The sequence below is a fragment of the Solanum tuberosum genome, unplaced genomic scaffold, assembly GCF_000226075.1.
Source record: "Solanum tuberosum cultivar DM 1-3 516 R44 unplaced genomic scaffold, SolTub_3.0 scf00095, whole genome shotgun sequence".
In the NCBI taxonomy this organism is placed as follows: Eukaryota; Viridiplantae; Streptophyta; class Magnoliopsida; order Solanales; family Solanaceae; genus Solanum; species Solanum tuberosum.
In genome coordinates, this window is record NW_006239021.1 from 1,591,171 (window position 1) to 1,616,929 (window position 25,759).

Below are 25,759 nucleotides of genomic sequence, written 5' to 3' on the forward strand. Positions count from 1 at the left end.
TGATCAATACGGAATGTTTTTAATGGAGGACGAAACTGTATAAGATTTGAATATAGAACAAAATCATATAATAGTATCATTTTACCATAATTAATTGAGTAGTAGTAATAGGTAAAAATAGTACTCTATTAATTTAATTATGGTGGTACTACTACACAGCCACTTGTCATGTTATTATTGGCTTTCGGTTAACAGTAACTTTTTTTCCATAACAGAGGTGAAGTTTCATGGCATGTTCCTTTTATCCCTTAATGGAAATTGGTCTGTTACACAACAGTAATAATGGCGTTTTGACAGTGTGTATATATATATATATAGTCTCCTTTCATCTACAAAGTATTTTTTTTAGGGACTTGGAAGCATTTCTAGAGTTTCAGAGGTAACCTTCATTCAAAAAGTAAAGCATTTTTCCTACCTTTTTCATCTTAAAAATGGTGCTTTTTTTAAAAAAAAATTCTGTTTACTTGGGGTTATTTTTTTTCTTTTGGTTTATCGTAAAAATAGATTTCATGTTCATTTCGAAAGAGCTTCATGTGCACTTGAGTCGAGGGTATTTCGTAAGATTTGCGTACATTTTACCTCTTTTGGCATTTCACTGGGGTATATTGTTGTTGTTGTTGTTGTTCGAAAGAGCTTCATGTGTCTAGTTTGGAAGAACGAATGAGTTCTTCATTATGTTTCTATGGTTGAACGATTTTGTTTTTTTTAAAATAATATTTGGACTTGAAGTTTTTATCATTTTTTTTGTGTGATTTCTTTTTTAGTCTTGTGATTATGTGTGTGTGTGTGTTTGCGACTTTGTGTATAGTGAAGAAACCTGAAATGCAAAATTATTTTTCATAAAACCCTGCGAAGAAACTGTTTTTCCTTTCATATGATCTGTTGGGTGGAGGGGCGGAGCCAGTTACTGCTGAGGGGTTCTTCCTAGCCTCCTGTGGAAAGTTATATTGTTTATTTTTATGTATATGTATGAGATGTTAAACCCTTTCGGCTTCTTTTTGGGCTTATTTTTTCATATTTTGGAACCCCTTAGTAAAATAAACTTAGCTCCTTTGAATATGACTTGATTTCTGCCTTTGCTTTTTGGGCTGTCTCGTCTATAGTTGTTTGATTCTCTTCTACATCTTTACTTGTATTTTGCCTGACTAAAATGGAAGTGCAAAAACCATAGTTGGCTTAGACAATATTTTACAAATTGACTAGTGGCAAAACTTTTCTTTGTTTACATTTTTAATATCAAAGATGTGGCCTACCGGTCTAGTGATCAATAAAATGAGTTGATTACCATGAGGTCTAAAGTTCGGCGTGATTACCCTGTACCTGACTGGTAGTAGAAGATACTACTCTGTAGAATTAGTTGAGGTTTTAGTTTGCTTTTTATTCATTTCTCTGTGTTTGATTGGACCAGATTCTTAATGTTTCAAGTTGCTGAATATTGAAGCTAGTATCAATAGCTTACTCCCACTATGCTCCTTCCTATTTAATTCTTGTCCTGTTCAACTGTTTCTTTACAATTCATGTACTTACCCATTTTGAGAAAGTAAGATGACAATTTAATGTCATATGTGCTTTTAGGCGTTTAGTTTTGTAACTTCACTAGCAATTTGTTGGTGACTCTTGCAGTTTCTTGATGTATTTTGCTACAATTTAATGTTGAGAATAGTATTTTTTTTCATTTCTTTAGTCAAAGAGGGCATGGAGTTCTTGTTTTTTTTCTTAACAAGGAATATATTTGAACTTTATCTTTTGTCATATGAATCAGAAGGAAGATTTCTTGAGGTATTCTAACTTTGAGAAAAGGGGTCAAAAACTCTTCGGGGTAAGGTAAAACTTGAATCTGTACCAAATTTGGAAAAGGTATTTCGAGTTAATCATCTGCTGCAGCCTGGAAGTATGCTGGCTTTACAACCGAATGACTAAACCTTTTTCAGATTTTTAATGAGCTTTACATACAACAATTTAAACTAGTTATAAACTGTGTTTCTGTCTTGAATGAGATTTTCTGATAGTTTTTATACTGTTAAGTTTGAGTAAAATGTAAGTTTCTACTTGTCCGTGTGTGGTGTTGTGGGTCTTGATTCTTGACAACCTCTACTTGTCATGTTAGGAAGATCAAGGAACTGCAATCATGATGTACCACGTAGCAAGGGCATCTGAATTTCTGGTGATCACTGGGATTGGTATTAATGAACTGAAGATCACAAAAAAGGCACTAGTATGGCCATTGCAGAAATGTCGGATCATTGATGTTACTCCTGTGAACTATACTTTTGAAGTCAATGCTATGAGTGCTGAGAAGCTGCCCTTCCTTCTCCCTGCTGTTTTCACTATAGGTCCATGTGTGGATGACCGTGAGAGACTTATCAAATATGCTAAACTTCTATCCCACCATGAACGTGATTCACACGATGTGAAGGACCTTGTTCAAGGTGTCATTGAGGGAGAGACTCGTGTCTTGGCTGCTTCCATGACCATGGAGGAAATCTTTAAAGGCACAAAAGATTTCAAGAAGGAGGTATTTGACAAGGTTCAGCTTGAGCTCAACCAATTTGGCTTGCTGATTTACAATGCTAACATTAAGCAACTGGTCGATGTTCAAGGGCACGAATACTTTTCTTACTTGGGGCAGAAAACTCAAATGGAAGCTGCAAACCAAGCTAAAATTGATGTTTCTGAGGCCAAAATGAAGGGTGAGATTGGAGCTAAGGAGCGAGAAGGTCTCACACGTCAAAATGCTGCCAAGATTGACGCTGAGACAAAGATCATATCCACCCAAAGGGATGGTGATGGAAAGAAAGAGGAGGTTAAAGTGAAGACTGATGTTAAGATATATGAAAATCAGAGAGAAGCTGAGGTGGCAGAGGCGAATTCTGTTCTGGCAACCAAGAAGGCTGGGTGGTCTCAGCAAGCAAAAATGGCTGAGATCGAAGCCCAGAAAGCTGTAGCAATTCGGGAGGCTGTATTACAACAAGAAGTTGAGAGAAAGAATGCATTGACTAAGACAGAGAGCCTCAAAGCACAACACCTCAGTAAGGCTACTGTTGACTATGAGATTAAGGCAAGTTCATCATATCACAACACTTCTCTTTTAGTACCTTTGTGTGAGTTCATGGAGTTGACTTTTCATTTGCTGATATATCTAGAGTAAGTTAGATTGCTTTTATTTATCATTATTTCATGTTATTTTTGTGTTTAGATGTTTCCATGTGAGATGGCTTACTCACTTAATAGTCCACAAAATTAGTATGATTTGATGATTTCATGTTCAACTGTTACATGACTTTGCTTGTGTTTCCTTCCAGTTACATTATTTCTTTTGTGACTTTGCCCAATATATGTACTCCTGCATGTGGATCTTTTCCTTCTTGTCTATTTTCAGTTGTAAGTCTAGTACTTTATTCTGTCATATGAATCCATTGTTTATGTACCATGCTACTACTCATCCAAAGTTTGTCATGAAAACACTCTAGGTGCAAGAAGCCAATTCAGTATTGTACAAGAAGCAGAAGGAAGCAGAAGCAGAGCTTTATGAAAACAGAAAAGCTGCCGAGGCTAAGAAATTGGCAGCAGAAGCTCAGACATATGCCGTACAACTAGCTGCTGATGCTGCACTCTATGCCAAAAAGAAAGAGGCTGAAGGACTAAAGGGCATTGCAGAAGCAGAGGGCGTTTATGTACGCAGTCTGATGTCAGCCTTGGGAGGAAATTACAACGCCCTGCGAGACTACATGATGATCGACAAAGGAATGTTCAAAGACATCGCCAAGTTCAATGCTGAAGCAATCAAGGGACTTCAGCCAAAAATCAGCATTTGGAGTAACGGTGGCACAAATGGACAGATGGTTGATGGAACAAGTAGTGGACATGCTGGAATCAAAGAGTTGGCTTCTATTTACCAAGCATTGCCTCATTTACTTGAGACTGTGCATGAACAAACTGGAATGTTGCCACCAGCATGGATAGGAAGCCTCTCTGTTTCTGCTGATCCAGCTGCATCCAGCCAATCTGCATAGGAAAATTCATGACTTTTATGACCATCTAGTAGGATTCCAACTACCAATAAGCTGATATGACTAAACTTTGCACTTAACTACTTAAGCAATAGCTAGTATATTAGGCCTTTTGTGCCTGGTCAAGTGTGATGTTTGCAATGCTTTATTACATACATTGAACTTCTTGTTGATAATAGAAGACTGACTGTTGGAGACTAGGATCTGTTAGGGTCCTACGCTTCATTCTTTTCACTTGATAAACATTCGAAATCGAATTATTCACACCACGCTTCATTCTTTTCACTTGATAAACATCCGAAATCGAATTATTCACACCACTTACTGCGGGTACTGCACACCGGATAGAAAAAAAAACATATTACAATTACCACTCTAGCTTTCAATGCACAACACTGCCATCACTTACTTATATCGACAATCCCCTTCATCACCAACACACAACTGACTTCCCTACAGCTAATTTAACAATCCATTTAAAGTTTTCTTAATTTTAAAGATTTGAATAGAAAATTATTTTGGAGATTATGAGATTGATTTAACTATTTTAAATAATAATTTAATGCAATGTCAATTTTATGAAATATTAAGTTTAATTATTGGTATTAATTTTCCAACTAAACATTTATTATGCTGGTCCTCAACTGAAATTTAAATGAATTAAAGTTAAAATAAGTAATAAAGTGTATCAAGATATAATTAAAATTGATTTCTTTTATGATATCATTCTTTGAAGTTAGTTAGAAAGTTATATGATATCATGTTCAGAAAATAATAACTCATACGGCACATACTGCACTAAACCCGAAGGAAAAAAAAACTATATGTCAATCTTTTTTATATTCTTTAATGGTAAGTGTTTATAATAGATACTAGTTTTTCGACACGTGCAACACCAATTCAGAAAATATCTTATTTAAGCGAAGATTTGAATAATGAGCTTTGAACAAAATAATATTGTAGATTCTTTTGTGAATGTTCAATGTTGATTGTTATATATATATATCTCTTATTCACGAGAACCTACAAAGATGATCAACGAAAAATTTTATTAGTTCAATGCAATAATGTATATATTTATTTCAATTTGATGAGGTGCAATCATGTAATTAGTCGCATCTCAACAATATTACCTTATAGACGATATTTGTTGTCTTTTTTTCTTATCATCTAACCAGATGTGCTTTGCATATGTATTTCACATTAAACTGTTTATAGTCATATGAACATGTGAAGAGAACAATTAAATTTATTTTTAGAACTATTTTTTGTATATTGATTTTTAATTTATACGTTATAACATAATAGATGACGTTCTTGTTGTTGGCCCTCATATTTGACTTCTCGATTGATTGTGTACATAAATCAAAGATAGTTATCTGATTGTCAATAGTAAACTAGGAAAAGTTACCTTTTTTTTACCTAAAAAATAAAATAAAAATCAAAGAATATATTCTATTTGTGAAATCATATATATATATATATATATATATATATATAATCACCTATTTATCTTACACCGAACAAAGATATAGTTCATATACTTGTAAACGATTTTTCAATTTATTCAACCAAGCATGATTCGTCGAAGGAAAATAACAACATTGTGTTATCATATATATAGGGGTGGTAATCATGTGAAAAATTATTGGTCAAAAGTTAATATAAGTAAAGATGAAAGATAGAAATAATTAATGTACTAACTATGAGAATTCATAATATCATAACTAAAGAATGTAAAAGAGTATGAATAACATTTGCAATAGTTAGTAATATCTAAGAGAATTTATAATGTTATAACTAAAGAATTAATGTGCAATGGCTGAATTTCTAATAAATTTTATACTTACATAAATAAATAGGACTTTTAATTAATGTTACTATTTTTTTTTATAGTTATTAGATTTTAATTTATTGTAGGGACAAAATGAAAATATTTATTCCATATTACTGAATATAAAATTTAATTGCAAATGATAAATTTTAAATGATTCATATAAATTCACATACATTCACATTTGTTGTGAGTATTTTTTTTTTTAAAAAAAGAAACTCAGACCATTTTAAAATAATATATTTTGAAGTTAGAGAATTGCATTAATGAAAATATTTATCTCATTAAAATTAGCTATTAAATAAATAAATAATAATAATAAAACTAATACAAACTTCAAGTGACGTTATTACAAATCATATGAATTTTTCTTCTTCTAAAATGCTGAAATATTAAGAAATAGTAAATAATGAAAACGAAAGGACAATGTTTATTTAGTAATAACTATTTTGAAGCAAACTTCCTGACATTCTAAATCACATAGGCAACATTAATAAATAAAGTCATTCTTTTGTTTTGAGCATTAAAAAAACAAATCGTGAGAATTCTCTAACTCTTAAACAAGTTTAATATTTTTGTAAAAAGATATTCAGAAGCATATATCTACATTACAAGAGAAATTGTTAACCAAAACAAATGAATTTAGACTACATCATGTTAACTTTATATATTTGAACATTACACACTAATGTATATATTAAGCTAATAAATAATTATCATATCATCAAAATTATTTTCCTCAAGTACTCGAGGGTATAGTGGTACCTCATATTCCACTAACTTTGAACTCACTCAACGACAATAAATCACATGAGTTTTTTTAAAATTCAATAAGAAGAAGAGTAGAAGATTGAAAAAAATTGGGGTTGAAAAATTAGAGGAAGCCCCTTTATTTATAGTCAACAAAGGGTAGTATGAACAAGTGTTTTTTGTTTCATCAGAATAGTGGTACCTCATATTTCGCTACACTTCGAACTCACTCAACGACAATAAATTATTTAAAATGCTAGAAGAAGAAGAGTAGAATATTAAAAAATTTGTGGTTGAAAAATGAGAGGAAGACCCTCTATTTATAATCAACACTTGGTAGTATGAACAAGTTTTTTTTGTGTCTTATCTGAAAAGTCATGACCTTTTCGAGAAGTCACAATCCTTTGAAAAAGTCACAACTCATTGAAAAATCACAACCCTTTGAAAAAAGTCACAACTCATCGGAAAAGCCACAACCTAAGGTAAAAATATTATAGTAATTTAACATTCAAGTTAGGAGTTCATACTTTTAAAGTAATATAGGATATAGATATAGATAGATAGATATAGATTCTTTTATCTTATCATGTTTCTCACATTCAACTCCCCTCTCCCGATTCTTTTTTTTTTTAAAAAAAACGAACGAGAACAAAATTGTTTCATTTTATATAGTGCAAAGATAAAATTGATTCATTTTTCCTTTTTTGGGAAGTACCTATTACGAGGAAGAATATTTTTAGTGTATTTAAATATTTGAAGGGTGTTTTTGAGAAAACAAAATAAGGATGAGGGCATTTTGGACCCTTTACCCTTTAAATTATAACGAGTAGTCTTCTCTATAGTCTATATATACGACGTTAAACTTCCGTCTTCCCCTTTTGTTTTCCGACATTCAACGGGTGTTTCTTTCGGTGACTCCGATAAAAACACAACACATAAAAAATACTGCTTCAATTCTTCAATTTCTTTCTACAATGGCACGCAAGTATGACAAATTCTTGGAGCTATATGGTAATATCTCATTTGTAATCCCAATTTTTCTTTTTTCCCTTGTGTTTTAAACTTGTGATATTTTCTTGAAATCAAGAATTAAGCTTATTGAAACGATCTTTTTTTAGGCTACGATTTACTATTGGGGTCAATTGCTGCGTTCTATGTGTTAATGGTACCTTACACTAAGGTAGAAGAAAGTTTCAATGTTCAGGTACATGTCCACTTGTATTTTCTTGATTTTTACCCCTTTCTTTTTAATGATTCTTCTTGCCTTTTCAGTTACTGTTGTCTTGATTTTTTCCCCTTTCTTTTTAATGATTCTTGGCTTTTCAGTTACTGTTTTCTTGATTGGGTATTTGGGTTGAGTTGCTTAATGGGGTATTTCGTAAAGTAAAAACCCAATTGCTTTACGGGTGATTCGTATTATTTTACATGGATTGGGTTGGATTGGATTGCTGTTGTTTCTCTTTAAAATCAGTGATTTTGGCGCCTTTTGGGAAATGCATAGCGTAGTAAAATGGTTTTAATTGTGTGTGTGTGTGGGAAGGCTACAAGAGCAGAAGAATGTGTGATGGAGTTGAAAAGTGTAGTATAGTTAGAACTTAGAAAGCTATAGTATAACTGCGTAGTTTGGAGGCTGTTTTTTATTATTTTCTTGAGTGAGCCTTGATGATCATGCTCCTCTACTTTGTTTTCCTTCTTCTACTGAAAAGTGTTGTTCTGTCCCATCTCCCATGGTATTGACATTTTTCTCCTTATTTGATTAGGCTATGCATGATATTTTGTACCACAGGCATCAGATAGAGAAGGTAATGATCTTCTACTTTCTTGTCCCCCCCCCCATAAATTTTATCGTCCACATTGCTGGTGAATTTCATGTTACGGAGTATACTAATTGAGTTTTTTTCTTTCTTTGTTCTGCAACCTTAGTATGATCATCTGGAATTCCCTGGAGTTGTACCTCGCACATTTATCGGCAAGTTTTCTACTTCAGCTAAGCTTATCAAGACAAGAGATTGTAGTACTTGTTTTTACCATGTGAGATGATTCAGCACGAATGCCCTATTTGATATAGTTTGTTAAAAAGGAAAAAAATTGTCCATCTTGAATTGACAAATTACTGCAAAAGAATTTTAGCTTGTTGCGTATCACCAATATCAAAATATTCTAATCAGAAAAGTTAGTAACACTTATGCAGCCTGTTCAAGTTTTCCTATCAGTCACACTTGTGCTGATATTGTGGGTTTTTTTTTTTTTTTTGATGTCACAAACTTGTGCAGATACTGTGTGTGTATGTCTGTGTTTCTTTTGACCTAGAAGATCCCACCCCAAAACCCCCTCTCCCCAGGGTCAACAGTGTGTTTTCCTACTTTTCTCTTCTTTGGTGACTCGAACTCTCGACCATTTGGTTGCAAATGGAGTGCTCTTGCTACTGAAGCAACCTCTCTTATCATTTATGCAGAGTATTCACATCCTCCTACATTAACGGAAATCCTAGGACACTGCTTCTTCTGGAAGAGGTCTGCTCTTTCTCTGTGAAAGTTCATTTTCATAACTCATCCAATGGCAATGGAAATCTATCCAGTTTAGGTCTCTGTCTGGAAATGCCACCTTCTACTGTTAACATTATCTACCAATTTATTGCCAATTAGTGCTGCATCAAGAAAATCTCTATTTCCGTTCAATGCCTATTTAGCAGAGGAAATAGTGATATACAATTGAATTAAGAGAGGGTTGCTCTTGTTGCTGATCCCGTCCACCTCCAAAAATGAGAATGAATGTTTGAGTCACCAAAAGGGAGGGGGGAAGGGACAAGGAAAAATCCACAGTTGACCTGTCTGGAGAAGAGGTTTTGGGTGGAATTTGTGGAGACAAGAAACTGATATGAAAGGGTTACTCTTCTGGGAGAAGGCAGAAAATTTTGAGTGGTCCTTTTTGCTCACTATTTTGACATGCCAATAATCATGGAACATAGCTGCATTGACCTTCTTGGGTGTGGGCGATGTTCTTTTTAAAAAAAAAAGAATGTGTCAGTTAAAGCATAGTCCAGTCTTCAGTTCTATTTGTGCACATTATCTCCAACATTTAACTTTTGTTTTTTCTGCAAATTCCATCTACATTGCAGGGGCTCTTCTTGTATCTATTTTGGCATCTCCAGTTGTTCTCCTGATGAATTTGCTACACGTGCCAAAACTGTATAGTCTCTATGCAGGTATGGTATTGTGAGGGAACATTTGTGTGGTTCAAGATTATATCTGAAGTTTAACTCTGATATGAAGGTGTCTGGTAACCATGATGAGGTTTTACTCGTTCAAGCATGATTTTTACGTGGTTACTTTTGACCCGCTACTGTTGCCCGAATTGCTTTTCATCACTTAGAAGTCAAAAAACATATTTGTTTTAACTTGGCATACGTAAAAAAAAATAGAAGAAATTTTGCATTACTTCCTACAATTTTTTAATAGCATATTAGTTAACTCCAACTCATAATCACATTGTCTTGGTTTGGATGCCAAAGGTAGAAATATGGATACAACCTTCTTAGATTTCACCTTTTACACAATGTAGCTTACCTATAGTGGTTAACAGGTTTGCCCCCAAGGCCTAGCTCGAGTGGGTAAAGGTGGAGGATTTGTGGCTTAGGTCGCAGGTTCAAGCCCCACACCATGCAAAGCGAAGCCCGGTATTTAAGTGGAGAAGGGTAGAGGGGCGGGCCCCATTATCCACCGAGTTTAGAAGACTGTGATTGGTCCAAAGGGCGGGTCACAGACGGATTTCTCGGTTATCAAAAAAAATAGTGGTTAACAGGTTATGAATACAAGTTAGCAAGTGTGTTGATTTGTGAAAGGAGGTTGGTAATATAAGACGGAACAGTGAATAAGTGAACTATAGTTATTCTGAAAGATCAAGCTGATACTAAAGTTATTATGTAATTGTTAGATTCAATGGTTCCTGTGCAGACTGCAGTCAGTTTGATACAAGTGGAAAATGTCAAGTTCAATGAATGACTTTGGTTGAGAGAGAAAGAGCTCCTAACTTGAGAAATGAGATTACTAATGCATTTATGCTGAAACAACAACAATTACCCAAGTTATAAGCTGGTAACAATAGGAACACATATATTCATTTTTCCCGCAGTTCATACACCCTGGACATATGACATGAACATGTTACATTGTTAGAAGTTTTAAAATGGGACATGGCTTGTTCAAGTCTTGGCTAGTGTAAAGTAATCTTACCCCTGCCTTTTCTTTCTTGGCACCATCTTAACAATTAAACACAGTAAATAATTAGTATGATTTGTTTTCAGGTGAAAGTCAATTTAATCACGTTTAAGCTAGAAAGAGACACTCTCATATGAACATTGAATGGTGTTAATGTTTTGAGTGAGATCTTTCTTTGTAAAACAAAAGAGTGATTTCTTTTATTTGATCATTAACTTCTGTTTTATAGTGAGCCTAAAAACTGCTCACATGTTCTTTCTTTATCTGCTGTGCAATATTTTTAGTGACTGACTTTCGAGTTTGTTTGTGTAGTACGACTGGTATTGGGTGGTATCATGCTGTCTACATTACGATTTTTTCGCATTCAGGTATCTGATTGTATACAAAGAATATAGTGACTATACTTTAATACGTCTGCCTTTCTATTGGGTGTTGGACTGAAGTGTTTTTGGCCTCCAACAAATCTTGCATTTTTTGTGATAAGTATGATATTTCATTAAACAAAGAATGTGCAAAAATATCTACAGCAAAAGGGATCTTAGCTTCCCTTTAAAACTTTCGGGAATCTATGAAGTTCACAAAAGTATTAACATCAGTTGCAAAAGACATCATCCATCTGATCAAATTTAATGATATTGCTGATATTTCTTTTTTCCTGCATTGTTGAATTTAATTTAAGCTATTATTCCCTATGTTCCATTATATATGACACTATCCCTGTTCGAGGAGTCAAACAATTTTTTTCTAATATATTAAATAGATTTCGAATTGTTAAATCTTGTGACATAGTGCTTGTTATGCAGTTTCAAAACATATAAAAAAAAGTTCTGAACAAGGGAATCGTGTTTCAATTGAGAAAATTGAATGAGTTGAATCTCATACTCCAAACATTGCCCTTTTCTGTTGAGTTGGAGGAGTAAAAGGTGATAGCTAATGATGTGATGTTAAATTGGCTGTGCAGATCAAGAAGAAGTTTGGATCTCAAGTTGAAGCATTCTTTGTTATCCTGACAGCATCTCAGTTTCATTTGCTGTTCTATTGCACTCGTCCTCTTCCAAATATATTGGCATTTGCTTTAGGTCAGCATCTGTACATTCGTACTTCTTTTTTTATGCTACTAAAGTGCTAACTATCTCTCCATCCAAATTGAATGTTGTCTTTCCTTTTGATCAGTCCCAAAATAATGCTCATCTTCCTGTAAAAGAAACTAGTATACTGATGCTACTAGATAATCCAAAAAGTTAGACGGGACCTATTTCTACACTTCTTGCCATTCCCCTTCACTCAGTAAGGCCCCATGTGTTCCTCTATTAGTATGAAAGAATCCACAAATTAACTCTACTCTTGACAATTGTGCAAAGTAAGTCCATTAATATGCTTTGCCTCTCTGCATGAATGATTTTGGTTTTCCCAAACAACTTAAAATGCACATAATACTAGGTTTTACTTAAAAGGTCTGATGATCTCTCCCTTGATAAGTGTCCTGCCATTCTCCCACCAACACTTGTAGGCTGATGATGGTCTCAAGCTGGGCCTGAAGGTCCATTGCTAATGCACTAGTCTTGCTTGAAGTAAAGAACATTCATGTTCATCAAACTATGAATGTAACAACACCATATCTCACAAAACCTTAAAAAAAGAATAAGAAATTTTCTTGGTAATATTAGATTTTCCTCTACTATTATTATTCACACAATGAATATCTACACTCCTGGAGTTGAAGTTAGTTGGCAATTCAGATGGAAATGTTGCGTGGAGATGACGACAAACCCCAACTACAGATACATAAGAGCCTGAGCTTACCAGCTCATCCATCCACTGTAAGCTTCTAGTTACTCTAGAGTGCAACATGGCACACCTGAAACTAAAGCCTATAGAAATGAATAGGGAAGAAGTACATGTTAACCCCGAAAAATGTGATCCAGAGTTGTATTTGACCTAGGGGTTCAGGAGACGTCCAACCAAAGATTTTGCCTACCAGTTGTGAAATCCTGCAAATAAAGAAAAACCGACTCTCTTAAGAAGTACATTCTGGAAACATGCAACCACATAATCATCATCATAGACATAATAAGAACGTAATCTCATACAAACTTAAAAAATAAAGAAAAAGAATTAGAAAAATTCCTTTTTGAGGGAGTTTCTCTCTTAATATTATTGAGACAATGTTTTTCCAGATACCTGAGATTTCAAGTTAGCAAAATATAGTGTGAAGACTACCCTTCGGGGTGGCCCAGTGGTTTGGGCGGTTTGGGCTTGAGACTTCCATGTTGGAGGTCTCAAGTTCAAAACCCCTTGCCAGCGAAAGCAAGAGGTTTGCCTTCTGGGTCGAGCTCGTCACACCGGGCATGCCTAGTGCGGGTTACCTCTCCTATGTGGTTTGCGAGCTATTGCATAGGAGCGGGGGTTTTACCCTATGCGCACCCAAAGGGTAGTGGCTGCGGGTTTCCCTAGTCATCAAAAAAAAAAAAATATAGTGTGAAGACAATTAAACCTGTAGCTACATTAGGAGACTGCTACTTTCCAAATAAAAAGGATATTGTGTTTCCCAGGAGTTAATTAATTTGCTGTAAGTTGGCTTATAGGATTTATAATCATATCCAATTTTAAGGTTGCATTATGCTCTTTCTTGCACTCGGCATGTTCATTCTACATATGAATTAAAGCTATTGCTGTATCATCTTTTCTTCTGATTAAAGCTAGCAGACTAGGAGTTTAGCTGTGCAATGCAAGGGGCTAATAATTAATGAATTCGATAACCTTAATATCTACTACTTAGTCATTTCACGCTCTATGCAATTTTTTTGTCAGTTATTTCATCTCTTAAAAGGGAAAGTTTGAGCATTGATTTCACACATTGTTTTTCTTTTCTAGTAAATTTGGCATATGGCTTTTGGTTTAAGGGAAGTCTGTATGCTGCATTAAATTGCATGGTAAGTTTCCCTCACCATTTAACCATGGCACATTGTTTTAGATAACATATTTAACAATGATTTACTTTGCTAGCAGCCATATGTTTGCAGATCTTCAAGTTCATGATTGGAGCAAATAATGTTTCAGAATATTTTCTTTTCTTACTTAATATATGAGATTCAAGTTTTTGATGATTAGATACATAGTACTAATAGCTTCAGAAAGGTGTCACACAAGTGCACGAACCCACCATGTAAATAAACTAGACTCTCAGTTTCTCTGTCTGTTTTCTGCTTTCTATTAGCTTCTTATGCATCATATTTTTCATTGCATTCTAACCTTAGAGCTGCAAGTGATGTAAATGTGCCACCTTCAGTACTTTGTACTATCATTGTATGTTAAGTAACTTATTCATTATCAACTATATATTTTGGGAACACAGAAGAAGGAAAAGGGAACTAGGAAAAACAATGAAGTAAAGGCTCCTTTCACATTCTCTAAGTGGTGAACTTTGTGGCATTTGGTGGGGAAACAAGTTGCTGGAACCAATGAAAAAGGCTATCTATCTGCTAATGCAGCTTCCTTTTGAATGATCAGAAAATTGAAGAACTTACAATCATAAAATTGGAAGATGTAATAGGCACATTTAGTGGGGCTTAAAATTTTTGTGGGTTATTATGTAAACAGTAAGTGCATTCCATTTTGTCTTTCTTGATCTTTGTATCCCCTTTCTAGTCTCGTGTAAACGTAGCAGCCCTCCTGAGTGTTTTGTCTACTACAATTTTCTGCTTTACCTATAAAAATATCTGAGGCTCCTGCTAGCCAAATCTGAGGAATCGGCCAAGAACGAGGAAGGCCCGAATAATTAGACAATTCATCAGGCCTGACTACACCCTAAAGAGAATCAGTGGTCACTGCAAATATATTCTGACTTAGGATCTGGGGCCAATCCCACAGAGATCTAGGAATTCTAAGTAAAATATCTATTCCTAGTTTGACTAGTTCAAACGGTCGCAATGATTTAAAATAAGTAATCATTCTGTGTTATCAGGCAGATAATTAAAATTACTATTGCAAATAAGAAATCAGCTACAAAGAATGACTATTTGCAGTTATCACATTAACTGTCTGTTTTATTGTTCAGGTGTTTGCGACATTAGTCTTCAGATGCGACATACTTCTGCTCATTGCTCCTTTGGGTTTGGAGCTCTTGCTGGTAAACTGGACAGCTGTCTACTTAAGAGTCATTACTTGCTCTTTTGAGATCTGTTTTTCTTTTCCCTTTGGAGAACTGCAGAAATGGTAGATTGGGTGGAGGAGTTGGTTCATCACCTGAACTTAATTTTTGAGTACTGCTGTCTACTTAAGAGTCATTACTTTTCCTACTCTTAGATATTGGTGCCAGCTTTTATTAGTCTTTTTTCTCTCCCACTTCGAGAATTTGTATAAAAACTGATTTGTCCACTTATACCGAAAACATGATGTTTATTTCTTATCATAGAGTTGCATGCACTTGATGCATTCATGTAAGAGTCTGACTACTTTGTCAAATTGTTTGAATGGGTAAAGTAATGAACTCAAATGAAGTTTGGATGATCATACAAAATAAAAGTATCCAGTGCTGTGTACTGCATAAGAAAGTGGATAAATTCTTTCAGAATAAAAATAATTATGGAATTGGTTTGGTGCCATTGTTTTATAGTTTTTGATAACCTTATGAAGTTAACGCTTACTCAGCATATTCTGTCTAATATGGATATTATTTCTTACCTGCAGACTAAATCAGTTTCTTTCTGGAATGCACTGACATTCTGCTTAGCTGCTGCTTTCCTCTCCGTAGGTTTGTTCGCTACAATATTTAAGGAATCTCAGTTATTTGGTGAAGTAACTTCTGTAGTTACCAAGTTTATCTGTTATATACTTTATCAGAAAGAAAAGTTTCTTTGAAACAAGGATGCCATATTATCTGAAAGTTTGAAACAATGTTTTTGACCATATTACAGGCCTTACCGTTCTTGTTGATTCAGTCATTTGGAAAAGGTTGTTGTGGCCTGAACTAGAAGTTTTCTGGTTCAACTCTGTTTTGAACCGGAGTTCTGAATGGGGTGTATCCTGCATTCGTAAATGTAATTACACATTTAGTTTCTATGTACTTCCAAGGTGTTCTACATGGATAAGTCACGGCCATATTATCTGTCGACACAAGTATGTGCTTTTTTTGCTTCCCACTATAAAGGAGGACGTAATATAAAGTGTCACACGTTCTGACTAATGTTACCTTTCTCAAAACACACACACACACATTCTAGCTATAGGTGGCTGTGAGCATTTCCTGTGAATTCCTTGATTTGCTTTTTAATTTTATTCTGATTGATTTTATTCCTGAAAACTTGTACTCACAGGCAGCCTTTTTTATTTGATAGATTCTACCGTTGATGTTAACTTGAAGTAGAACTCCTTTAACTAGAGGTTTCGTGAACAAAGGTTTCCATATCTTTTGATGTTCCTTAATATATGTGAACAGACACATCCTTTCCACTGGTACTTCACGTCAGCGCTTCCCCGTTCACTGCTTGCTGCATACCCGCTTTTTTTGGTATGTATGTTTTTCCTGCAATGATTTCTACTTGCGTGCCATTTATAAAAAAAGTGGGATTTGTCAGCATGCACCAGTCTATAAAACATAAAAGAGAGATCATCAGAGGTGTCTGAGAGAAGCAATTAAGGCCTAAATCCCCTTAAGAATGCAATGAAAAAATTAGCTCCGTGAAATTGCAAGAATGAAGCTATTTTGAGGCAGTCATAGTTTAATAGTTAGTTCCTGTGAATTCTTGAGTAAAAGGCTAAAGCAGTCTGAAGAGAACCTTTTTCATTCATCCTCAGAAATTTATAGCCTCCAATATAGAAAAATGAAAATCTTGCTTCATCTCACAGCACAGGCCGGACGGTAACCATCATGCTGTTGCATTTCTTGGTAGTATGAAGTAATATTTTGGAAGTAGTAATGCTACTTCACTATTTTAGGACTGAGGTATCAATTACACTTGGTCCCTTCAATTCTTTTCTCAAAATTGATATCAGTTTTTTTCCAGCTGGGGGTTCTACTGGACAGAAGGGTTTTCTTCTACATCCTTCCAGTTCTCTCTTTTGTTCTACTGTACTCAAAGCTTCCGCACAAGGTATTGCTCAGTAGCTCTGTGATTGAGTTGTATAGTTGATGATAATGTTGTGGTAATTTGTTCATTTAAAAAATCGTCAATGCTGCAGGAGCTCCGCTTCATAATTAGTTCCATTCCTGTCTTCAACTTTGCAGCAGCTATTGCAGCTAGCAGACTGTACGTCGCTTCTTATGCTTAGCAAGATCCCACTTCAATTTTTCCGAGTTCTAAAAGACATCTTCATATGAGTATATTCATGTGCAGTTGCTTTATGTAGAGTAGTATGTGGCTGGTTGTATGTGGATTTTATTTGAACCATAAATGACTGGAATGTAAAACATTGAAGGGTTGTTAGGCCTTCAGAACTTTGAACTTCCTCTGATATCTAGCATTTCCTAGTTGCACTATAAAGTGAAGATCTGATTCGCTTAAGCAATCTGTCAACCTGTATATGCTACCTTTAAGCTAACATGTATTGTTGACAATATCTAGGGAATTCTTTCTCATGGTGCTCTAGCCCTTGCCTGACTTTTAGTATGCTGTTGTAGCACTGGATGCAGCCCCAGTCAATGTGATAGTTTGCCTGTCCCCCGCCCCCAAGTTGACTAATACCAGTGAAAAGTTGTTCGAGTTTTTCGAATCTCACCATTATTGCATAAGATTATATCATTATTTATCTAGAAATTCATATTCTGTTGCATTATCTCAACATTATGCAGGTATAATAACAGGAAAAAGAGTTTCTGGAAGTTTCTGTATATTGCTATGTTGGGATTAATTCTTGGCAGGTATGATGGGAACCAACTTGTTCAAACTGCAAACTGAACTATTTGGGTGTATTCTGACACATTTCTTACTTTTTAGTTTAGCCTGCACGGCAGTTTTTTTCATGGCATCGTACGAAAACTATCCTAGTGGTTATGCTCTAAAATCTCTGCATAGGATAGGTAAGCTCTATCTCGATGTTTTACTCATATTCTTTTGAGTTTGAATGAGCCATGGACTGCTTGATCCTCTTATAATTATTAAGTTCAAACCACTTAAAATCACAAACAAATGCTGTGGTTTTTTCCCTTTTTGTTTCATTGTTTAACAACATTCATGTTATTATAAAAAACAAAAGAAAAGAGTGGAAGCCGGCTAGTTGCAGAAATGGGCGCTACCTTATTGTTGGGGACTAGTAAGATTAGTATCTGGTTTATCCACCATCGTCATGACAAACTGAATATCCTGTCAATGTGCCAGTTAGCCTGTCTTTCTTTTCGGATATCTCTTTCGAGAGTCATCATAGGTCTTTTGGGCTTATACATGGAACACCCATTATCTTGAATGTGGTTGCTCAAGGAATGAATACCTTTATGTTGTCCATTCATAACATTGTGAAACCTTGCTCTTAATTAAGGTTATCTTAAAGGTGTGATCTAGAACTAATTTGCAAGTTGGTTTAGTTGCATTGATCTATCATTGTATAACTTGCTCGAGGAAATGTGGGCCCATTTACTGGCAGCTATGGTTTGAAATATTGTTTCCGCCAATCTATTTTCTAGGGCATCACATGATTATATGTACTCATGATGTTCTTGAAGATGGAAGAAATTTGGTGCTCTCTATCTGGAAAATACTGTTTTTATGGTTTCTTCCCCTACAACATAGAAAATATGGTTCAGCTACCATAGAAACAAGTGATGACAGTCTTGCATAATTATTCTCAAGACGCTGATTTTATAGTAATTTTGTAGTTACAAAAGCAGTTATTTGGAGTTCTGATAATGCAGGGTTATATTTGTAACTTTCCTGGGTTCCTGCAATATGCTCAGTATTTGGAAATTCACACGTTTTAACTTTACTTCCTTAGCTACATTTCCTTTGATGTAGTATCTAGGCAAGCTAGTTAAAAATGTTGCAATTTATGAGTCACTCATGGACTAGGAGAAGGACTTAATGCCATAATTTTCTGTTCTTGCGGGAGAAAACTCTTAGGTATAAAGCAGTAGGGTGCAAGGTAAAATGGACAAAATAAAAAACTAGTTGGAGCAACAAACAGTGTGGATATTGTGTTGTATCTAAGTGGATTTTATGCTGTGGTTTTCTACATCTTTTAAAGGTTTCCCTGCTTTTCTTTTTTATTTGTGTACCTCTATTAGTTATTAGTTCCCTCACTCTTTTACTTTATGTTTTTTTTTCTCCTAACCTTTTATATTTCCCTGCTTACAATGTTGACTTGATCTTTGCCTAGGTGGTGTGACAAAGAATTCAGATGAACTCAGGGTTCATATTGACACTTTTTCAGCGATGAATGGGATATCCCGATTTTGTGAATATAATTATCCATGGAGGTATGCTTGATCACCATTTTGATGCAATTCACTCTGGTTTTTTCTGTGATGAAATCTCAGTTGGAGATCTGATATCCTTAAAAATGTGTGCTAATGCATAATTTTATCTGTAGAAACCTTAAAAAAAAACGAACAAGTCAAATTTCTTACTATGAAGCTACTCTAGAATCTAGATAGCTGTTCTGAAGGTCCTTTGAGTACTGGGCTTTCTGATAAGTCCATTCTTTTAAAAATGCCTCCCTAGCCTAAACCATAAGCCTTATCCTTTTTTATTAGAACTGAAGAAAGGAAAAATTTGGAACACTTTTACCGAAGAAGTAAGAATTATAGAATTTAAGAATTGGATGATTTTCTCTTTATATGATATCATAATTGAGAGAATATAGCTTTTTTGCTTGCTTAAGACTTGGGAGAAGTAATAGTATTTGACTATTTGGTAACTTGGTAGTTAATAGGAAGATGTGACATAAGCAATAAACCTATGTGGGGATATAGCCTAATATTTGTTCTTGAGGAACCATAGGCCCATGTACAAGTGCTCATTGTTTCAACTATATGCTTAGATAAACCTTAGAAGAAAGGTGATATATTGATATTAACATGGGACCCGTAAAGATTAAGGACTCTATTGTGATTCCACCCTCTTTAAGATGGCTCAACTCTTGTAGCCTACCTAGCCATAGGCCAATTGGGATGGAACGACAAGTCAGGAGCGACCTGGCTGGTGCCTTATAGCCAATAAGGTTCCGTACAAGAGCCTTGTTTTGTCTGCAGTTATCTTTTGATAGGATTTGCTTTTTTTTCCTTTTTCTTTTCGTTCTTTCTTTCTTTCTTTCTTGCCAGTTCCATTTTGCTCATTAAGATCTTTCGGGTTGAAGTTTGATTACATGTTCTAGAGATTTTCCCATTGTAACTTAAAAATAAAGATAATTTAATGTGGAAGAGAAAGGATGATTGATGAAAGCAAGAAAAAGTGGGAATGCTTGTTATATTCTCTTAATTTTCCTTTCCTTTTTTTGTTTTGGTCTTTCGGTTATTCTGCTTTCTTTTGGGTATTATTTCATTCCCCTCTTATCAATGTTTATCTTCTTCATATTTTGCTTTCCACCAAATAAACTAGTCTTGACATAACTGTACTAGTTCGTTTTATGTGTTAATATATCTTTCAAACCTCTTTTATGAATCAATAACTTGACCTATAATTGGTTAAAAAAATTACACCTTGTTGTATTTTTGTTTTGTTTTCAGTATTTTTCATGTCATCTTTGTCTTGTTCCATCACACCTGTGACTTTTTTTCTCTTCTAATGCATCATAGTGTATTGATCTCTACACAATTTATCTACTTAGCTAAATTGCCTTCCTTAGCATGCAAGAAAGGCATCTATATTCCTTCTTCAGAGTGTTAGGATCTGCACATCATCTAGGCTTTCATTTGAAATGGATAGCGTAAAATAATTTTGCAATATTGTGGTTATCTAGTACGAATTACTTCTTAGAGATGCATATGATTGATTTGTGCCTATACTTTTAACCTTTCAACTGTTGAACATCTTTACAGCTTCATGTTGTTGTTTCTCTGTTTTCCTTCCAGCTGCATTTTAACTTCCAAGATTGCTACTTTGGGTTTAGGTACTCTAAAGAAGAAAATATTTCTCTGGAAAACTTGCAGATGAAAAATTTCACATATCTTCTGAAGTGAGTTCTTTGCAATTTATTTATCTTATTTTGCTGGCTAATTATTCCATTAGATTGCAAGGTCCTTGTTTTGGGGAACAGAAGTGACATCTTCAGTTTTCTGAGGCTAATGCATTATAGACAGTTGTAATTGATTTGTGAACTGATGCCTAAGCTTTTTTGGTGCTGTCAAAAGTACTTACAAATTATCAAAGGTGCATCCCTTTCTATTCTTAAAATGATTCTATAATGTTTTGTCACTGATTCAACATCATTAACATAACTGTGTTTACCCCAAAAATAAAACAAAAGTAAACAGTTCAGTTTGATTTCTCAATGGGCTCTCTTTGTCCTCAAAGCTTCTAGAATTTTCTCCATCAACTGTCCATCATGTGCATGCCGGAATAGTCTGTACCATGTCTTTTGCTTGGAATTCCTTCCTCTGATGGGTCAGCACTTCAATAACTCACATGGCTGCCTTGGCATAATCTGTTTTAAGTCCCATCGTATTGAGAAACAAGTGCGGAAAATGAACCGTACCTAATGTGCGACAATGTAGAAATAAGTGATAAACACTCTCTGGGTTGTATCTACTATCTAGGGGTGGGCATGGTATGGTACGGTATTTGAATTTTTGTACCGTAATTTCGATTTTCGGTTTTTAAAACTATTATACAATTACCATACCAATTTAATTTGGTATGGTTCGGTATTTTGAAGTTCGGTTTCGGTATTTTGCGGTATGGTAAATCGATAACCATAGTTTGTTCAACTTCGACTAATATATACTCGTATAATAAAGTATTATGACTTCGACAATTCAAAAAAGGGTCTCAATTGTATCATACTAACACAATACACATGTAGAAATATATTTTCAAAAGAAAGTACAAACAACTCCTTTTGTTAATCAATTACATTTCAACCAGAATAGAATAGTCAAAATTTTAACTTCTAAACATCTAGTTTATACTAATACTAGGTTGTATATTTGTTAGTATATTAATAATATATATATGCTATTTATGTAACTATACACTTCGGTGTGGTATTCGGTATTTTGGTATGTTGTTTCTAAATACCAAATACGGTACCGAATACCAAAAAAATTAAAATGTATACCATATACCATAATGCCAAAATCACGGTATCAAAAATTTCGATATGGTATGGTAATTCGGTATTATACCATACCATGCCCACCCCTAGTTGTATCCACAAAGACAACATTTAAAGCACAGCTGAAAACCTTTTCTTTAAAGATTTTCCTGTGTTAAACAAGCATTTCTAGCAACAAACCAAGTGAAAGAAATCATCTTATAAGGACCATTTGTTTTAGATGTTTGTTTCCATGGAATAAAATTATCTTGCCGTCTACCATAACACAACTGTGGATAACAAGAGTTTACTGTAATGATTCCTTTACACGGGCTTTCAATGTGAGCCTGTCTGGATTCACGCAATCCTTTCTAGTACCTACCCTTCTTCGTACTGAAGACGGGCCGACATCCCCATCACGATCTTCATGCATTCGTCTTATCAGCCCTGATGCTGAAAGGAGTAAAGAAAGAAGAGTTCCAGACGTCTTAACAGTATTTCGTGGTTTCATGTAGTCAGCATTCTAGAAGCAAAGCTTCTCGGCTTCCTTCCTCCTTGTGTGGAATTGCTTTTCATGATATCCAGCTCTTCCCTGTGCCAGTCCTCGAAAAGATGCCGGTGTACCCAAAAATTCAGTTTGTTTCTCAACTCCCGATCATTTAAATGTCTTCTGTAATTTAAATTACAACCATCTTGTTCTCTCTTAGCAGCCTAAATGTAATCAGGTAGAATTGGCATTCCGAGTCCAAATAAGGACAAACTTAGAGAGTGTGAAAGAGTCATGAGTTGATTGTTGGGAAAGTAAGGCTTGTCTGATAATTGAGTAGATTAAATGCTTTGGTCTTCAGACTCCCCAGGCGTTTATATAGCCATTTCATCTTTCTTTGATTGCAGCACTGAAGTTATCTCCAAGTATGCTTGGTAAATTTCAGTGTCATGTGATGGAAGACACTTTTGATTTCAGCGCCACCATCACCCCTGCTCCCCTATTCTAGGTTCCTCATGAACTCACGCATGATTATCAGAACTTCGGTATCAGGGATTAGTTCTAAATGAATAATAATGACCTTAGCATGACCCATATGGATCACTGCACTTACCTTGTAAAAGAAGCGCTATATTTAGTGGTCCAAGTCTCTAGAAAATATGGTGATTAAGCTTCACACCGCTTGAATAGCATTTGCTTAGTTGCATTATCCAAGTGGAAGAAGTATTTGAGGCTTTACCAAAATAATAACTCTCGATAGAGGATGACATTGATTTACAAAATCTGATATGATGAGTTTCTTTGAACTTTTTATATGATTATGTAAATAGTTGGTTATCTCCTGGTTGAGGATGATGCTTTCTTTTTTGGTTCCTCGAGAAATGCTGATATCTATAATGGAGAGGCATTGCTTGTGTGATATTGTGTATTTCCTTCCTAGGACAAGACTGCTAAAGAAACTATCAAATAAACAAATTTGCATCTGAAATGGAAGTGAAGTCTAGTCATCGACTTCCTGCATATTTGTGTTTTTGATATTAAACCAACATAGTTGGTAGTACTGATGAATACTAGGTCTGACAGTCGAGTATCAATTATGAATTATTATGTTTTACTTCTTTGGTTCATTGGTAGATGAAATTCTTGCTTCCCAGTCATATACATTTGTTAGTGACTGCGGTTGTCTTGACCATTTCTAGTTTGGAGGTTTCAGTATACACGGATCCATGTTGCCTGTACATGGCACAAACAAATCGTTACTTTAACAATTTTCTGAGGGCAAAAATCTTAGTTTGAGATAAAAATACACGTGAGAATGTGCGCTCACTAGTCACTAGAGCCAACTTCTGGGTGTTCAAATAGGGATTGGTCTAAATATTAGCCCTGACCAAGGTTGGTGCTGAAGATGTAAATGATCAAGAAGATAACACATTTTAAATGGAATACTATCACACACGTATATCACCTGATATTGCATCTTGTATAAAAGGGTAGTGTAGAGATATTACTTGTGCTTGGAATAAAGGACCTTAAGATTAAACTGCAATGTTCTATTCCTTGCAAGGACGTATGCTAGAAATTGTTCTTCCTGAAGAAGTATAAACTAGAACATGTTTGAACCAGTCGATGGGTTTGCAAATGACGTGACTAGGTATTCAAAGGCTTGTTTTGAGCCTTTTATATTCTAGTGAGAGATTTTTCGATGTAACAAGTATAATTTTTTACTATAGGCCAGTTGCTGAATCATACCATGTGCCGTCACATTTCTTTATTTCCTCTTCAGTTTTTTAAGGCTTAGATTTTGTGCACAACCAATCCTCATTCTTTGCTGATAGTGTTTTAGTTAATGCAGATCGTATTTATAGTACATCAGCCTAATCTCTGCCAATTCTACTGTTACAGTGAGAATTCCTACATCGAAGGATTCAAATGTCTGATGAGTGTGGATGGTTTTTCTCGGGTTCGCATACGAATTGGTTTTCCTCCAATATCTTTTGTAAGGATTTTTCAGACAATGCCAAATGATAGCTTCAAAATTTTGGCATCCTTGTTGCTATATAACCTGTTTGCATCATGCAGGCAAAGGAACCAAAGGTGTTTATTCATGGAAACATAAGAAACACGGATATCATGAATAGAGGTTGGCCAGGATGCTCGGTTATCCCCTGAAAGCATCCATTACTAGCGCGGAAAATTGTAACAAGGCGAACTTTCTTGTCTTATCACGACTCCCTTTTTTGCAAGAACTGAAGGGAAAAATGTTAGGCTCTGACATCAGCCGTGCTCGTGATGTAGTGAAGCTGGAATTTTTAGCTGGTTGCTGACATTAGATCCTCTTTGCAGAAAGATATGTGTTTCTTGTTCTAGATGGTCAGAACAAAAAAGTTGACATGTTCAAAGCTTCAATATTTCTATTTGAGGGGAAAAAAACTTGTCTTTATTATGATGCTGTGGAAATTTTTGATAGTTTCTGCATCTTTGGAAATGACACACTAATTATATGGACTTACTTTCATTGGACAGCTTTCAAATGAATTTGATATTCTTGTCACATGCCATTATTTGTCACTTTTCTGGGTATTATTTCCACATCTGTCCTCTTAATTTCGAGAAAATAACAACATGGTCCCTTATATTTGGTGGTAGGCTCAAAACAGTTCCTTAAATGTATTCCTGAACAGTTTTGATCCTCTTAAGTTTGCCAAAAGTGAGAATATGTAGTTCTCCATCAAATACTTGAACAAACTTTGTATGTTAGATTTGACAGAAACTGTGTAGGGATATTATGTAGGGCCTTTGAAAAACGCGTGTATAGGGATGACAAATGTGCAGGCCTTTGAAAAACGCGTGTATAGGGATGACAAATGGGCAGGCCTTTGAAGAGATATTTCTCATTTTAAATGTGTCTTATTCAAAATTTGAAGATCAAGATTATATTATATTAGTAACAAATATCTTAATCATAGTTAAGTCAACCAAGTACACGTCCAGGTGAGGTTAATATTTCACAGTAGAAATGCATGAACAAGAATCTGTATTTGCAATATCACACCATGTTAAATGTATCTTTGGGAGAAATAGTATTGCAAACTCAACTTTCATTGGTAAGGTAAACCTTCATGTCTATCCAAAGCTACATAGTGCGTACTAAGGGGGGCAAAATTCATACATGACCAGGTCCATAATCAATTTGATTTTTCAAAGTCTATGCTTAAAATTATTAGGGAAGAAAATTCATAGTATTGACTTTGACAGTGATGCATTTCTATGTAATCAATCA

The 25,759-nt window shown here is 34.9% G+C and overlaps 2 protein-coding genes across 9 annotated transcripts; both read left to right on the forward strand.

The window, feature by feature from the left end:
- The first annotated feature begins 328 nt into the window (after positions 1-328).
- Positions 329-4,200, forward strand: LOC102578877 (flotillin-like protein 6). 2 transcript variants are annotated; one of them, XM_015309027.1, is made up of 3 exons: positions 329-379; positions 2,108-3,058; positions 3,471-4,200. In XM_015309027.1, the coding sequence occupies exons 2-3, from the start codon at positions 2,129-2,131 to the stop codon at positions 4,011-4,013; spliced, it is 1,473 nt and encodes a 490-aa protein (XP_015164513.1). In that variant the 5' UTR covers positions 329-379; positions 2,108-2,128; the 3' UTR covers positions 4,014-4,200. The 2 variants fall into 2 exon arrangements, with proteins under 2 accessions (XP_015164513.1, XP_006347987.1); XM_006347925.2 differs by having other exon boundaries at positions 360-397.
- A 3,264-nt stretch (positions 4,201-7,464) lies between these two features.
- On the forward strand, positions 7,465-25,070 carry LOC102579208 (dol-P-Man:Man(7)GlcNAc(2)-PP-Dol alpha-1,6-mannosyltransferase). 7 transcript variants are annotated; one of them, XM_015309028.1, is made up of 20 exons: positions 7,465-7,605; positions 7,713-7,798; positions 8,355-8,396; positions 8,518-8,563; positions 9,713-9,799; positions 11,124-11,179; positions 11,773-11,890; positions 13,686-13,744; positions 14,869-14,940; positions 15,501-15,564; positions 15,728-15,831; positions 16,249-16,320; positions 16,817-16,903; positions 16,992-17,059; positions 17,602-17,670; positions 17,747-17,829; positions 19,119-19,218; positions 20,850-20,915; positions 24,382-24,475; positions 24,559-25,070. In XM_015309028.1, the coding sequence occupies exons 1-20, from the start codon at positions 7,569-7,571 to the stop codon at positions 24,646-24,648; spliced, it is 1,500 nt and encodes a 499-aa protein (XP_015164514.1). In that variant the 5' UTR covers positions 7,465-7,568; the 3' UTR covers positions 24,649-25,070. The 7 variants fall into 7 exon arrangements, with proteins under 7 accessions (XP_015164514.1, XP_015164515.1, XP_015164516.1 ...); XM_015309029.1 differs by lacking the exon at positions 24,559-25,070 and having other exon boundaries at positions 20,812-20,915; positions 24,382-24,469; XM_015309030.1 differs by lacking the exon at positions 24,559-25,070 and having other exon boundaries at positions 20,812-20,915; positions 24,332-24,388.
- Positions 25,071-25,759: the final 689 nt, after the last annotated feature.